The sequence below is a fragment of the Helianthus annuus genome, chromosome 14, assembly GCF_002127325.2.
Source record: "Helianthus annuus cultivar XRQ/B chromosome 14, HanXRQr2.0-SUNRISE, whole genome shotgun sequence".
NCBI classification, from domain to species: Eukaryota; Viridiplantae; Streptophyta; class Magnoliopsida; order Asterales; family Asteraceae; genus Helianthus; species Helianthus annuus.
Genome location: NC_035446.2, coordinates 173,110,805 through 173,126,335, shown reverse-complemented (window position 1 = coordinate 173,126,335; position 15,531 = coordinate 173,110,805). Strand labels below are relative to the sequence as shown.

The 15,531-nt window shown below is 37.7% G+C and overlaps 1 protein-coding gene across 1 annotated transcript; it reads left to right on the top strand.

Annotated features, from left to right (window-relative positions):
* Positions 1-9,135: 9,135 nt before the first annotated feature.
* Positions 9,136-9,790, top strand: LOC110935089 (protein SODIUM POTASSIUM ROOT DEFECTIVE 1). Its single transcript, XM_022177674.2, has 2 exons — positions 9,136-9,251; positions 9,325-9,790. Exons 1-2 carry the CDS (start codon positions 9,140-9,142, stop codon positions 9,579-9,581), a joined length of 369 nt encoding a protein of 122 aa, XP_022033366.2. The 5' UTR covers positions 9,136-9,139; the 3' UTR covers positions 9,582-9,790.
* The last annotated feature ends 5,741 nt before the right edge of the window (positions 9,791-15,531 follow it).

Genomic DNA, 15,531 nt, shown 5'->3' with positions numbered 1-15,531 from the left:
TCGAGATTAAATCCCTATCTGGTGATATACTCACCATTCGTGGAAGAACAAACATTATGAATTGCCCGAAGAAGCTTTCATGCTTAAGGTATCTAAGTGATTGAATGGAGGATGTGTCATCCACATGACACAAGTAAATTCTGACGAATTTAAAATCAAAAGCTGAAGACCTTTGTGTGGATGGACATGAGAAGTCCATAGCCACCTAGGAAGCTTAATGCTTAGAATGTGCGCAAGTGAATCGAACATCGTAGATCATTTATGGTCTGCGAACGGGAAAATCTCGCATAGAATTGGGGAATGGTAACAACGGATCTAATCTCCCAATTACCTAAAATAAATCGCGACAATGACGCGATGTAAAATTTTAGTCGACAAACTTACTAAGTCGACGCTTCTTGTCAAATAAGGAAAATTTATAACCCCGACAAGTTAAGCTATATAACGACAACTTTGAGTCTCCTTATGGAGCACCGTTGTCTAAAGTATCGAATTATGATACTAAATATATTCTTATGTTTGGAAATTTCAGCGAAATGCTCAGCTGATAAGCGTTTGTCATATTTCTCCATGGCGTTTAAATGTGAGCATAAGGTTTATTGAGAAACCTTATCTATTATGGACCATGGAATTTCAAAATTCCAAGTTCCCTCGTAAATGAGAAATGGGATCCCCATTGTGGTCCAGGATACTATTGAGAGGTTGAAACCTACCATGATACGGAACTAACCGTATTGGTCTGAGCAAATCTCGAGGTCGAGATTTCTTTTAAGGGATTGAGGGTGTAACACCTTGTAAAATAGTGTCCAATAATGTATTGACACGTTTCCCTAATCCTAATTTTGTCAAAAGTTGGTTAAGAGGGACTATTTATGTCAAAAACGAAAACTATGTTTATGGAAGGACTAAAAGTGTCAACATGCTGAAACTAAGCCTCTGAGTGATCGTATACGACGTTCGTATTCTCATATGAGCCACTTGTTGGACGTGATGAGCCGTTTACATAATTGTTTGAAAGTTGCGTAATCGTTTGAAAGTTTGCGCGACGAAGGGTTAAAAGCGTCAACATGTTAATTCATACGTCTGAATGACATTTTAATGAACCAGGAGCCTTATGGTGTTCAATCATACTCTTGGGAATGCTTAATATTGTCCATCTAAGGTTTCGATGCCGATAAACGATAAAACGCACAAGTTTGCGAGTTAAAGGGGTTAAAATCGTCAATATGTCAAAACCTCTGGGTGACCCTTTTAACGAACCGAGAGTTTTATGATGCTTGGTCATACTATTGGGTATGCCTAATATTAGCTTAAGATGGCTTTTTATACTAAAAACATCGATACGTGAGAGTTTGGAAGTGTAAGGGCCAAACATGACAACAGATGAAACTTTATTTGGCTGACCAGGGTCCTTACGGACCGTATACATAGACCCTTATGGTCCGTATGTTAACTTCCAGCTACAAAATTTCCCTTGTTCCCTACTCTAAGCAAGTTAAAACCTCCATATCGAATCTATGGGCTTGTTGCCTGTTTGTAACACGTATTAGGGCACTTGTCATCATCAGATTCAACCTCTAAACACCTGGTATGATCTCAAGAACTCTAAAAAACTATTCAAGGGTGTTCATGTCATTTGAAAACTTGCTCATTTCCTCTAATCTCCTATTTTCTCACATTGGAAGTTCCTGAGCTTATTGGGAGCACCCATTGAGTATTTTTCAGTCCCTAGGACCACTCGTGAGTGTTCCTTTCGTGGCTAGTTATTTTATTTGACTTTTAAAGTAAAAAAGTCAAGCGTTTACGATAAACGCTTTGATTTTTAGTTAGACCTTAAACGGTCAAGCCATTGTTCGCAACGAACATGGCTATGTGATCGTAATTAGGTAGGTGTTAATCCCTCAAAAGGGCACATCCTAAGAATCACGTTTGCTTGGTCAATTGATGAGTCAACGTATTGACATTATAAAAAATCAACGGGTCAGATTTTAAAATAATTGCGATCTAAGTTTAAGAGTGTTCTAAAATATGTTTTATCATTTAAACAACTTAATAATAATTATTAGAACATGTGTAAACATGTTTGGCTCGTCAATTCCAGTCTTAGGGTCGGTTCGCAACCGAAAGTCGCGTAGTTTGACTTCTACATTGACTTTTGGTTATAAACCGAATTAAACTAGTATGCTACTGATTTAAAGTTCCATTGTGATTGTAATATGATGTTGCATAACTCTATAAGGTTATATTACATGATCGTATTAATAATCTGAGTTTTATGCAAGTTTCCGTATTTATGCCATACTTTGACCTTTATGACCTTTTTAGCAAAAATAAGGTTTTAGACACAAATAAGCTTGCAAATGATTTAAATACTAATATGTTAACACGTTTAACATATTTTGATGTTACAAATCTGATCATAAACTGAGTTTGCATATAAGGTCGTAAATTGTGCTTTAAAGTGACCAAAATGCCCTTTAGGCGCATAGATCAGTTTTAAGCATAATTTCTTATACTAAACTCATTGCCTACTGATTTATTATCATAATTAGGATATTTTGGGATATCAATTCAGATTATAAACTGAGTTTATGCACAAGTACTTGTATTATGTTCTTAAATGACGATAATGCCCTTATAACACACAAAATGGTTTTAAAGCATGATTTTCATACAAAACCTTTTTCCTACTGATATGTTATATTAAATAACATAATTTGGTCATATAAACCTGATCATAACATCAGTTTTCCTTAAACATCGCACATATCGTCATTTAACGACTTTAACGCCGTTTCGGCGCGTAGTATGGTTTCAAACCATAACTACCAACCAAGACTTGTTACCTACTGATTTTATAAATCATTTTAAATATTTTTACATTAGGTACATGATATAAACTCAGATTCCCAAATTAGCTTTCGAAACTATGTGTGAAATGACCAAAATGCCCCTAAGGTGCATAGTTTGGTCTTAAACTATAAAACACACATATGTTTTATATCCTACTGATATTATATCATAAATAAAGTGTTTTCACAGAATGTTTATGGTCGTAACATCAGATTATACACAAGTCTCTTTTATACGTCGCCAAATGAACAAAACGCTCCTTTGAGGCATTGTCTGATTTAAAAAACCTTAATGGGCATACAAGTTGATATCCTACTGATATTTGACGTGATTGTCGTGGGTCACGCAAATTTAATCCCCAAACAACTATAGATAGTGGTAGTAGGGTATCGAACTCAGGGAGTATGTGGAAGATGTGTTGATTGTATAGCTTTGTATTTAAACTAATATTAGACTAAATTGCAGAAATTAAAATTCAAAAGTTTGGATTGTTGATTTAGAAAACTAAAATTAAAAACTGATTCAAATCAAAGTTGGTTGTAAAACAAATTAGGAGAGAACAATGATCACCTTAGGTTTCAGTTTCTTTAAACAATTGTGTGTAATTCCAACTAGAAAGAGTTACATAGACATAACTCGTGTATAAATGATTGAAGTGATAAAAGGGAACAAAGTACTCGGATTATATAACGCGAGGTTGTTTCCCGATGACCAATTAATCAATAACCAACCCTAACCCTTCCCGTGATATCTCGGTTGCCAACGGCACCAAGAACGTACGATTAAGACTAGAAATTGCAATATTGATTAACAAACTACAAACAATCAAACATACACCATGAAATTCAAGCAACGCAAGTTATCATTCTAGAAATGCAGAAATTAAACACATAAAAGTTCAAGAAACATTCACCTAAGATGATCACCGAAGAGTTTAGCCGGACATGGCTCGGTGAATCATCATCATAATCAAACTATTGTTCATACGAATCAAAAGCACAAACCGAACGATAAAGAATGTTCACCAACCAAACAAGTGCAGCCAAAAAATCGCTCCAATGATGTCCTAGAACCGTCCAATGATGAGAGATATGTCAAAAGACACAATAAAACCGATTTTAATGAGCGGTTACAATTTTCCTCGTCATGTCCACCGTAATTTACGGTCATACCGTAAATTACGGTAATCTTGAAACTGTTACGGTACAAATAGACTGATTTACGGTGGAGACTTGTGCACTTTTCATGGCCGCCGTAATTTACGGCGCAACCGTAAATTACGGTGGAGCTCTGACTTGCATGTGCCGTCCACAGAACCCAATCATGTGCGGCCTTTCATGTAATCATGCCCTTCAAAAGTGATCCCTTGTGCACGTGATGTTTGATGATGATCATATATGGCGGCCCACATATGTCTTGCATGTGTATTGTATTTATGTTGCCTCTAGTCTTGTGCCTTCACGTGATGATAGATTATTATGTTGACTTTTTGTGTTGCCATGTTGCCTCTTCTTTGTTTTTCTTAGATGTGTCACATGTGTGATAATTGCCTCCCACTATTGAGATGATGATGACTGTTGTTATTTATCTTGTTAGCGGCCCAATCAACCAAGAGTATCCAACATGTGCGGCCCAATGAAAAGAGTCCGCAAGATCCCTTTGTTGGCGTAATGATGATGATTATATGTTGAAGTTGCCGCCCACTCCATCCAATGTTTGCCACTTTTGTGTGGCGGCCCAATCAAAGACACCCCACAAGTCCCAAGTCACGTGTTGTATCTGATGATGATTAACTATTGTTGTTGACTTTTGATATAAAGTGCCACCAAAAACCCCATCCTTCAAAGCTTGCATGAGATGATGGTGATTGATATTGTTGACTTTCTTGGCTGCCTATCTTTGTAGAGAATGATGTGATGATTCAAATATGGTGCCCTTACATGCCTTTCTTTCATCCGTAGCCTACGGGTTCCAATTTAACCAAATTAAATGATTTACCTGTAAAACACACGAACACTCGTAGTTACTAAGTTCAAGCAAATAACCAAGTAAAGCATGGAATTTTAATCTTTTTTAAACCATTTAAGGGTTGTCCAACGGACCACCCGTCAATATTATAACCTTTTTAAAGTGTATTGGCATATGAAACTTGTTCATGACTCATCCGGTTACCCGTTATCGCCTATACGCGTACGGTTAGACTTGCGTAACTAGTTTACATAAGTTTACCGAAAAGGGTTTAACCTTATCATTTTAATCTCAAAATCCAGAATGTACATTGTTTACCCATATTTTACAACTCCTAGTACTTGTTGGGTTTAAACCACATTCTATTCAGTATATGCTTAATCTAGCGAACCTATTTTTACGTATCGGGTCATATCTAAAGGAACTATCTTTGGCCCGTATACATTCTAACAGATAATAAATCTGTTCATTCCAGACTATAGTACCCCCCCAGATAATCGAACTTGGGTCAATAATACTTAGACGTGCGGCTTTTAGCTAAATATAGTCTTGTGATTGGAAGCTAGCAAAAAGGTAAATACTCTTGACTTATTTTAGTGTAAACTTGGGATGGCAAATATGCCTCTTGGGACGGTTATTACATAAGTAAGTCGACTATGATTGCGCAAAAGTGTATGAATACGGTTTAATCCAATTACTTGATAATTATTGTAATTGGGGGTTAATGATACCATGTCCGGACAACCCAGTGGGTTAATCAAGTATATAATCTCGTAACAAGAATAATCCCAAGATATAGTTAAAGGATCACCTACGGGTTTTCCATATGTATAAAACTCTTTTCGAAACACTATTTTTCCACAGAGTCAGTTAATTGTATTTACCAGCTTTGGCTGACGTATTTTCAAAAGATTGAACAGCAGTTACCGAACCTTATTATAGGTTGGGAATACGGGTCGGCTAGAATGAATGCTAAGGAATTTGCACTCCTGAAGCTTAAGGCCTATGATGTCTAAAAACTCTGTTTACTTAGATCCTGCCTGTGTGCTTGTATCGAACGCTTGTAATACTTTTATACATTCAAGCTTTATTTTTAATAATATTTAATCTAATACTTCCGCTGCATATTATTATACTGTGATAACTGTTATGCAACCGTCACGATTGTACCCATCCGGGCCCACCGGAAATCGGGGTGTGACAAGGTCAGGCAGACCTTTCTAAATGAAATGTTCTTTAGAAAACAAACAATCTGCAGACTCAAACGTCTGCGTGGCACAGACATAAGAGGAGAGAAGAACTTTTCAAGAAAAACAAACACCCCTAATACAATAAGGGGTAGGGGTGGCTATCACTTGTAAAAATTCCATCATTTACAACATTCAATCAAGTTCCGCCATGTCATCAACCATTACTCCATCACTCACAACTTTTTTTAGTGGAAATGGTCATCACTTGTGATGAAATTCCATCACTCACAACCTTTTTTATTTTTTTATTTTTTAAATTAACAATAAAACACTAAAATCATAAATTAACAATAAAACACTAAAATTATAAATTATAAATGCTATACCTATATTAATTTCTAACATGGCAATGAATAGTAATGTTTCTTTATGTCTTTTATTGGTTCTCTTTTTCGGTTTTTCTTTTTTCCTTTTTGATATAGTAACTTTATGGTTTTTTAAATCTGTAATAAAATTTTAACTTTTTGTAATTTTGCCACAAAAGTTAAACGCGTTTATTGTTTATTAGTTTTTATTTTATGTTTGTTTTTACTAGATTTGTTGTTGTTCGGTTCTTCGGTATTTTGTGGTCACATTTGCTCATTCAAGTTTTTATACCTGATGGAGTTTCTAATATGTGTCGGTATAAATTTGATTTCGTCTACTTATTACGTTACATGAGTCATTTGATGTTACAAATTCGTGTTTTTGTTTGACGTTTTTTTCGGTTTTGGTCGTTGTTCAGTTGCTACTTAGCATGATTTTACGCCTCCCAATCCCGCAACGCTGGTTGCATGGTTTACGCTCCCCGCCCTGCAACGCGGGGGACTTAAGACTAGTTTCATTTAAATTAAAAAAATACTAGTTCAATATTTTAGACTACAATTAAAAAAACATACACAAAGAAACTCTACTCCTCGTCCGAATTAGGAAATTCCAAACCTAAAGAACCTACTAGTTCGATTAAACCGTATCTCAACCGAAAGTGAGTTTCTTCATCACGCAAATGTTGTTGGATATTTTCGGGAACGTGAACTTGTGTAGGAGGACCCGGCACCCAATCTGGAGATATTGCACGTTCGTCTTGTTTGATTAACATATTGTGCAATATGATACATGCATATACTTTGCTATGTATTGATTTCTTGTTCATCGCATGAACCGGTCGGCTTAGAATGTCCCATCTACCCTTTAAAACACCAAAAGCCCTCTTAACATCTTTTCTTGCCGATTCTTGCAACTTTTTGAACACCTTTTCTTTAGCCTCGACAGGAAACGAAGGAGCTTTCACAAAAACAGAACATGATGGGTAGATACCATCACAAGAAGAAAGCCTCGTCTGTAATATCGTCCATTAACATAGAATGGACAGATGGGTGCGGTACCATCCGTTACGGTTTGGAACAACGACGACGTGTGCAAAACATTGATGTCGTTGTTTCAACCTGGAACACCAAAATATGAATGCTAAAACCATAAATCATTCGACGCCACCGCTTCAAGTATGATGGTTGGTCTTTTGACGTCACCCCTAACATACGCCCCTCGCAACTCTCTTGGACAATTTCTCCACTCGATATGTGTACAATCGATGCTACCGAGCATCCCAGGAAAATACCATCTAGCCTCCTGTGCGGCGTAAATACGTGAGATGTCGTCTCTCGTCGGTTTACATAAAAACTCTTTACCATACAATTTAATGACCGCGTTACAAAAAATTGCACATATTCACGCGAAGTTCTGTCCGACATAGCTAGGTATTCATCAAATTGATCGGGAGGGTTACCTGTCGCTAGTTGGCGAATGGCGGACGTGCATTTTTGTATCAGCGTGAAACTTGGTTTGCCCCTCGCGTCGTAACTTTCTTGAAACCATTCTTCAGTTGCTTCGATGTCTCCAACAATCTTTAAAAATAATTCTTCTGGTAAACGAAACCGATCTCTAAACGTTTCGGCATTGTAGACCGGATTCTCTACAAAATAATCATTCATTAACACTTCCTTGGCATGTACCCGATCACGATCCACCATTTTCTTCTTTGGACGGTTTGAACTTCCTTCAAGATCGTTATACACCGACACGAAAAATTTAAGCGTCTTATTGTCGGAAGACGATTGGCTATCGCTATCGCTGTCCATCGGAAACATCGAATCCGTAGGAAAATCCATTTGTGAAATGGTATAAAAATTGTAGAATGTGTGATATGTGTTTGTGTTTTGGTGTGGGCAAAATGGTTAAAAATTGTAAAGTATTTATAGATTGTTTATAGTTTTTTTTTAATAAAATAACATTCAAAAAAAGGGTTGCAACGGTCAAAAGAAGAGTGAACGGTCGGATTTTTATTCTTCAACGCGTCAAATTTATGACACGATAAAGGTTCCACGCGTGAAATACAAGGGGTGGCAGTGGTGTTTTCTTAAGTTTCACTCGTGAAACATTTTTATAACGTGCAAACTTTGAGCCACCCCGGGTGGCTTAAACATACTAATATAAATTGCAATTGTGACCCAAAAGTGTGTTGTGAGTGATTATATCCAACACATATAATTAAATATATACAAACAAAACATATATACACACAACAAGCACATATGTGTTTATATATTAATATTTTTTTATATTTAAGAAATGTGAAATATGATAACAGGGAAAGATGAGACGAGTGCCTGCAATTTAGAAAAAAAAAAGAAAAAACTGGGAGAAATGGGGAGAAAGCTGATGTGGCATCTAGGGAAAACGGTACCCCATTAATGTGTCATGGTGTTGCATTTTTTTTTAAGTTAAAATATATAGTATCATGTGAATCTAGATGTTGGATTAGCTTATGGATGAAGGTTTTGTGTGAGATCTAATTAGAAACGGATTAAAGTTGTTGGGGATGGAGATCACATGCATGATGCATATTGTTGATTATTTTACACGTCATATATGCATGTTAGCAGACGCACTCATCCCACTCACAGGAGCTAAAAGTGAAAAGGACCTGTTTTTTATTTTTCCAAAACAAATGTCGGATCTGCATGCATGCATATATGCTATATATATAATAGACCAATTGATCAAGTGAGCAAGCTGCGGCGGATATGGAGATGCAGGTGATGGTGGCTAAGGAAGTGGAGGCACAGTTTGTGGAGTTGATGGTCCCTCTTTATTCTTATGGCTGTGGAAAGAAAATCAAGAAAGCCTTGGCCCATTTCAAAGGTAATCCCACCAGCTATATATATATATGTACATGATATATAATTAAATTGTAGGTACGTTACTTGTTGATCAGGTATTTACTCGGTAAACGTGGATTATAAACAGCAAAAGGTGATGGTATGGGGAATCTGCAACAAGAACGAGGTGTTGTCCGCCGTTAGAACCAAGAGAAAAGGAGCTCGTTTCTGGAACCAGCTGGAAGATGATCTTCAGGAGGACTCACCCTCTCTTCGTAGATGTAGATCGATCAAGGGAGCACCATTTGGGCCTTTGTCTCTAAACTGGAAAGCCGCATGGAAGAAGGTCTTCAACAGATCCAACTCCTTCTAACAATGAATTTGCTATGTGCACTTTTAACATTGCTGCAAACCTGCCTTACTTTGACTCCGTTCTTAATTTTCTTTCCCTGTAAAATGCTTCATTTTCTTATAAATTGAAGCTTTCGGTCATAATTAACTCTCAATCAAAGAAATGGAGATGATCCCGAATGCCAAGCTTATATACTTGTCAATTAATATTAATATTGTGCCTTTTTTGTATTGATGTTTACGGTAGAAAATATACGTTTGGAAATACCGGAATATTGTAAATTGTTTGACACTTAGCAATATATATATAAGTATAAAACGTTACATATTGAGCTTAGAGAAATGCTTGGTCGACAAATCCTTAGAGATAACACATAATCTTGTGCAATAGACAAGCAACTGCATTCTATTGCAAAACCGTTGTCAAACTTAGGGGCTGTTTGTTTACCTCTTAATAAGGCTCTTAATGGTTCAGACCTTTTACTGGTTTAGCACTTAATGGTTCAGCCTGTTTGTTTCACGAGCATATGTCTGAATGGTTTAGACATTTGCCTCTGAATGGTTAAGATTTATACAGAGTCTGAATTGTTAAGACCTCTAATCTGAATTGGTCCGACATTTGCCTCTGAACGGTTAAGCATTATATAGGCTCTTAGTGGTTCAGACTTCTTACTGGTTCAACACTTAATGGTTCAGACCTCTTACTGGTTCAGCACTTAACCATTCAGATGTTGCCAAACAGCCCCTAAGACAGACAGGTTAAAAGACTCCGTAAGAGATTAATACCTAATGTGAAAGTCGAATGGGAATTCCTAGAGTTGTCATGATTACCTTTAAGGGGGTGAGGATGTAACACCCTGATAATTTTCGTCCAACTATGTGACAACACGTGTCCCGAATCTTCAACTAATCCCGACTATGTGAAAGGAGTGGGACCCACACTGAATAATTATTATCCCAAATCTCCAACTAATATCAACTATGCGGAAGGAGAGGGGTCAATATTGAAAAATTTAAAATTTAATATAAGTTGAGGGGCTAAATTTGTCATTAAGGAAAAATCCATGGTATGCTGAGCATCCTTACGGACCGTATGGTTATACCCTTGTGGTCCACACGATGATATAAAATAACTTACGCGTCCGAGACCCCTTACGAACCATATCCTAAACCCCTTACAATCTACAAGAGTGTTAAAAATAATTAAATTTCATCTTTGGAGGTCCCTTATAGACCGTAAGGTATCTCTTACAAACCGTAAGGGGTTCAAATCAGAAAGGCGGTGAAAAACACCCCTTACGGACCGTAACCTACCTCTTACGGTCCGTAAGAGGTGCCCAATGATAGCAGTTTGGTAGCTGGCCTGTCATTGCTGCTACACTGCCACTAATCCGCAATTTTTGCCACCTTTCCTCTTCCTTGTGACACCTATGAAGCCACTAATCAGCTTCTAATCAGCTGGGGTTACACTTGGCATGATTTTGGAGCATCTTTATTAGTATAAATAGGTGATCATTGTGATCATTTTCACTCACACCATCACTATCACTCAAAAACACTTCTTTGGAGCAATCCCTGAAGCTTGGAGTTGCTCTCTAGTGTTCTTTAGTGTTCCTCTTCTCTAGTAAGTCTTCTCCCAGTTCTATTTCATTTCATTTAGCTAGTAATCAACTAAAAGTCAAACATTTTGACTTTTTGTTTGACTTTCAGTTCTGACCAATATGGTCAAGTCAAAGTTCAATCCGAACTTTCCTACGTGATCGTAATAACGATGGTATGATCCCTCTGCGGTGCTCTATTTGGTCTGGCCTTGTCTATTTCATATATACTGAACAATTTATATAGGTCCGAATTTACTTGATTGGCATATGTGTGTTGTGTGTACTGTATATTAAACTAAGTCAAGTTTATTAATCTAAACAACATATTGTTTGGACATTAGGGTATTGCATAACCCTACATACACATACTTATATTTGTTATACATTAGGTCGTTTGTAACGGACCTAACAGTTAATTAACACTAGAAATACCTTAGCAAACCGAGCAAACTAAGGTGAGTTTACTACCTTTTTCCCAAGCATGCGTCCCGGGGAGACAAACAAACTAATATTCCTGGGAGGAATACTTTTAAATGTCTTGGTGTAATTTCGATGTTAGTTAATAAACTCAAATCTATCACGAAAGTCACTACTTACATACCGAGCTAGTTGTCTGGGAGGCAACAGGGAATTAGTTGATAGCGCTATCAGGTCTGACAAACCTCACACCGTACCTAGGTGGACGGGCGTGAACTAATGACCTTAAACACTTTGATCAATGATGATAGGCGTTGATGAGGGCACCAAAACGAACAGTCAATCGATATCGACTTTATTATTCGTAACATGTCTTTTAACTAAACACTTACATGATTTTCGTTAAACAAACCTGTGAACTCGCCAACTTTATGTTGACACACTTTTCTTCATGCTTGCAGGTCGTTAGATATATCTATGGATTGTAGCTTGCAATCGGAGGAGCTAGAGATGTCATGGGTCGTGTTGCGTATTGAAATGCTTAACGACATGTGATGCTTTACAAACAATTTATTTTCAAGTATTTAAAACAATTACAAATTTGCTTCCGCTGAATGTATACCGTGTTTAAATGGAAATGCACTTTTCATGTTGAATGAGATTTTAAGTTTATCATTTTACTGATTGTTCAATGTGATTAGTGGCTAGATCCTGGTACGTCAGCGGTGAGATCCGCATGTGGTATTTTGGGGGTGTGACAGAAGTTTTCCAAATGTGCTTTTTGGTTAAGAGAGGTACAATTTCTTGGACACGTAATAAACGCTAAGGGCATTCTGGTGGACCCGTCCAAGGTAGAGGCTGTGACGAAATGGGTTTCCCCGAGAAACCCAAGTGAAGTGAGGAGTTTTCTAGGCTTGGCAGGGTACTATAGGAGGTTCTTCCAGAATTTTTCAAAATTAGCCTTGCCTATGACTAAACTAACCAAGAAAAATGAGAAGTTCATATGGGGAGAAGAATAATAAAGGGCCTTTCTTGTGTACACAAACGCTTCACACCAAGGATTGGGGTGTGTTCTAATGCAAAGAGATAAATTTATAGTGTATGCTTCGAGGCAATTGAAGCAACGTGAGGGTAATTACCCGACCCACGACTTGGAATTAGCAGCGGTGGTGTTCGCCTTAAAAATATGGAGGCATTACTTATACGGGACTAAAAGTACAATTTATTCGGATCATAAAAATCTCAAGTATTTCTTCGAACAGAAGGAGCTAAATATGAAACAACGAAGGTGGCTAGAGCTCATTAAGGATTATGATTGTGATATTCTCTATCACCAGGGTAAAGAAAATGTTGTGGCCGACGCCTTGAGCCGGAAAGACTACCCGTCTCCAATTCGAGTAAAGTCCATGAAAATGGTGATTACGCCTCGATTCCTCGAAATGATAAAGGAGGCTCAAATCAAATCTTTGAATGAAATGGATTTAAAAAAAGAAACGACAAAAGGATTTGTAGATAAATTAGAAGAAAAGTCCAATGGGATTAAATTAAGGTACGCCGAATCTGGATATCCCGGTTTAGTGAAGCAAAAGCCGCGGTACTTGAAGAAGCTCACAAGTCTTGATTCTCGATTCATCCAGGAGCCATAAAAAAACTATCGGTGGCCCGGGATGAAGCGGGATATTGTGAAATACGTCGCGAAGTGTCTAACCTGTTCTCAAGTAAAGGCGGAGCATCAGAAACCGTATGGCAAGTTACAACCATTGGAAATCCCAGTATGGAAATGGGAAAACGTGATGATGGATCTTGTAGCTAAACTCCCAAAGACAAAGAAAGGGCATAATGCCATATGGGTGGTCGTAGATCGACTCACCAAAAGCGCTCACTTTTTACCCATCCGAGAAACCTCTTCCTCGGAAAAGTTGGCGGAAGTCTATGTAAATGAGATTATATCTCGTCACGGGGTACGCGTATCCATCATTTCGGATGGAGATATCCGATTTACATCCCCATTTTGGCAGAAGTTTCACAAACAAATGGGCACAAAATTACATTTCAGTACCGCCTATCATCCTCAAACGAACGGTTAATCTGAGCGAACCATTCAAACGTTCATAGATATGTTAAGAGCATGCGTAATGGATTTCGGTGGGAGTTGGGATTATCATTTACACTTGGTGGAGTTTTCGTATAACAATAGCTATCCTAGTAGCATCAAAAAGGCTCCTTATGAAATGTTATACGGAAGAAAGTGTAGAACTCCCATTTGTTGGGGGTGGGACAAAGAGAAATCGTGCCCAATGATGTAGTAGCCATAACTAACGAGAAAATTGATCTTATACGGGCTCGATTAAAGGCGGCACAGGATCGACAAAAGGCTTATGTAAATCGAAGAAGACGCCCTCTTGAATTTCAAGTCAGGGACCATGTGTTTTTGAAAGTGTATCCATGGAAGCGTATAATTCGTTTTCGAAAGCGAGGGAAATTGGGTCCACGTTACATAGGACCTTTCAAGATTTTAGCCTGTATTGGAAAGGTGGCCTATCGATTGGAATTACTGCCGGCTTTAGATGGGATACATAACATGTTTCATATGTCACAATTAAGAAAATGCCTCGCGGATGAAACAACTTACATGTCTCACGATGATATTGAATTGGATGAACGAATGAATTACGTTGAAAGACCAATAGCAATAAGGATTCCAAGACAACACATCTTCGAAACAAGACCATTAGACAAGTTTTAGTCCAATGGCAACATAGAAAGGGATCAGAGCTGACTTCGGAATCGAAAGAAGATATGTGGAAACACTACCCGACTTTATTTGGTACGTATTTAGGTTTCGGGGACGAAACCTCTTTTAAGGGGGTAGATTTGTAACACCCCATAAAGTTTAACTATGCATATGTGTTTAACTTAACTAGAAACTTAACCTAGTTAGGTGTCGCAACCCCCGTCCCCTAACAAACCCGGGAACGGGCGGCTGCGACCAGTTTTGGTGGTATCTGTATTTTATCCATTTTGGCAGCGGAATTTACATCAGGACCACAGTTAGGAAATATTTTATCAGAGTAAAATACCACATTTTCATAATATTAAACACGTGGGAATAATCCCAAGTTTCAAATACACACATTTTCATAGGGGTAAATCCTATTTTATTTAATAAAACATCTATTTATTTTTAGGTAACCTTATTGCCACTTTTCCAAGCCTTCAGTGCTGTCCAGCTGGCTTCTATTTGGCTTTCACATTTTGTTACCTGAAACGCGTTTAAAAACATTTTGTCAGTGGGAAATACTGGTGAGTGAATCCTAGTTTAATCAAGTTTAATAAAGACCATTGTACAGTATTGAGGGCGTTCACGCAATTACATTTGTTTCCAAGTCATACTAATTACCACCCACGGTACTGTCAACCGACTTGTCGAAATGTTACTCCTCACAAGGCAGTAACAAATTTTGTATACAAAACCCCAACATACCGACGATAATTGTATCCTTACAAATACTCAATAACTGTTTAATATATATAATTAATCGTGTGAGGTTTTGTAAAAACAGTTTACAAAAAGGAGATTACTCACTTTGCTGTCTTAAGTTTTCTGTAAGGGTTTCCTGGTGATTATCTATAAATTACACAAATGCACACGCGTTAGTATAATAACCTATTTTAACATTAGCAATACCCTCCCCGAGACGGCATTCCAATGACTACGTCGGGCAGAACCACGACAGTCGTTACAGAACCCTAGATCAATCGGGCAGAGTATCTAATACGTATTCAGGGGTTATGATACTTACAACAGAGCAGAACTTCGTTATTTAGGGGGTATTATACCCGAGAATTATGTCTACTGTGTGAATTTTGAGAGAAAGAAAAGATCGTGAGCGAGTTTCGACTGAAGGCCCGAGCTCCAAATTTATAGGGGCTGAAATCGGGTTTCTCGCGGCC

What these genes read in the sequence shown, in the direction of transcription:
- LOC110935089 (XM_022177674.2), top strand. Translation starts at nt 9,140, where the DNA reads ATGCAGGTGATGGTGGCTAAGGAAGTGGAGGCACAGTTTGTGGAGTTG. An exon ending in AGCCTTGGCCCATTTCAAAG is followed by an intron (nt 9,252 to 9,324) that starts GTAATCCCACCA and finishes CTTGTTGATCAG; the next exon opens with GTATTTACTCGGTAAACGTG.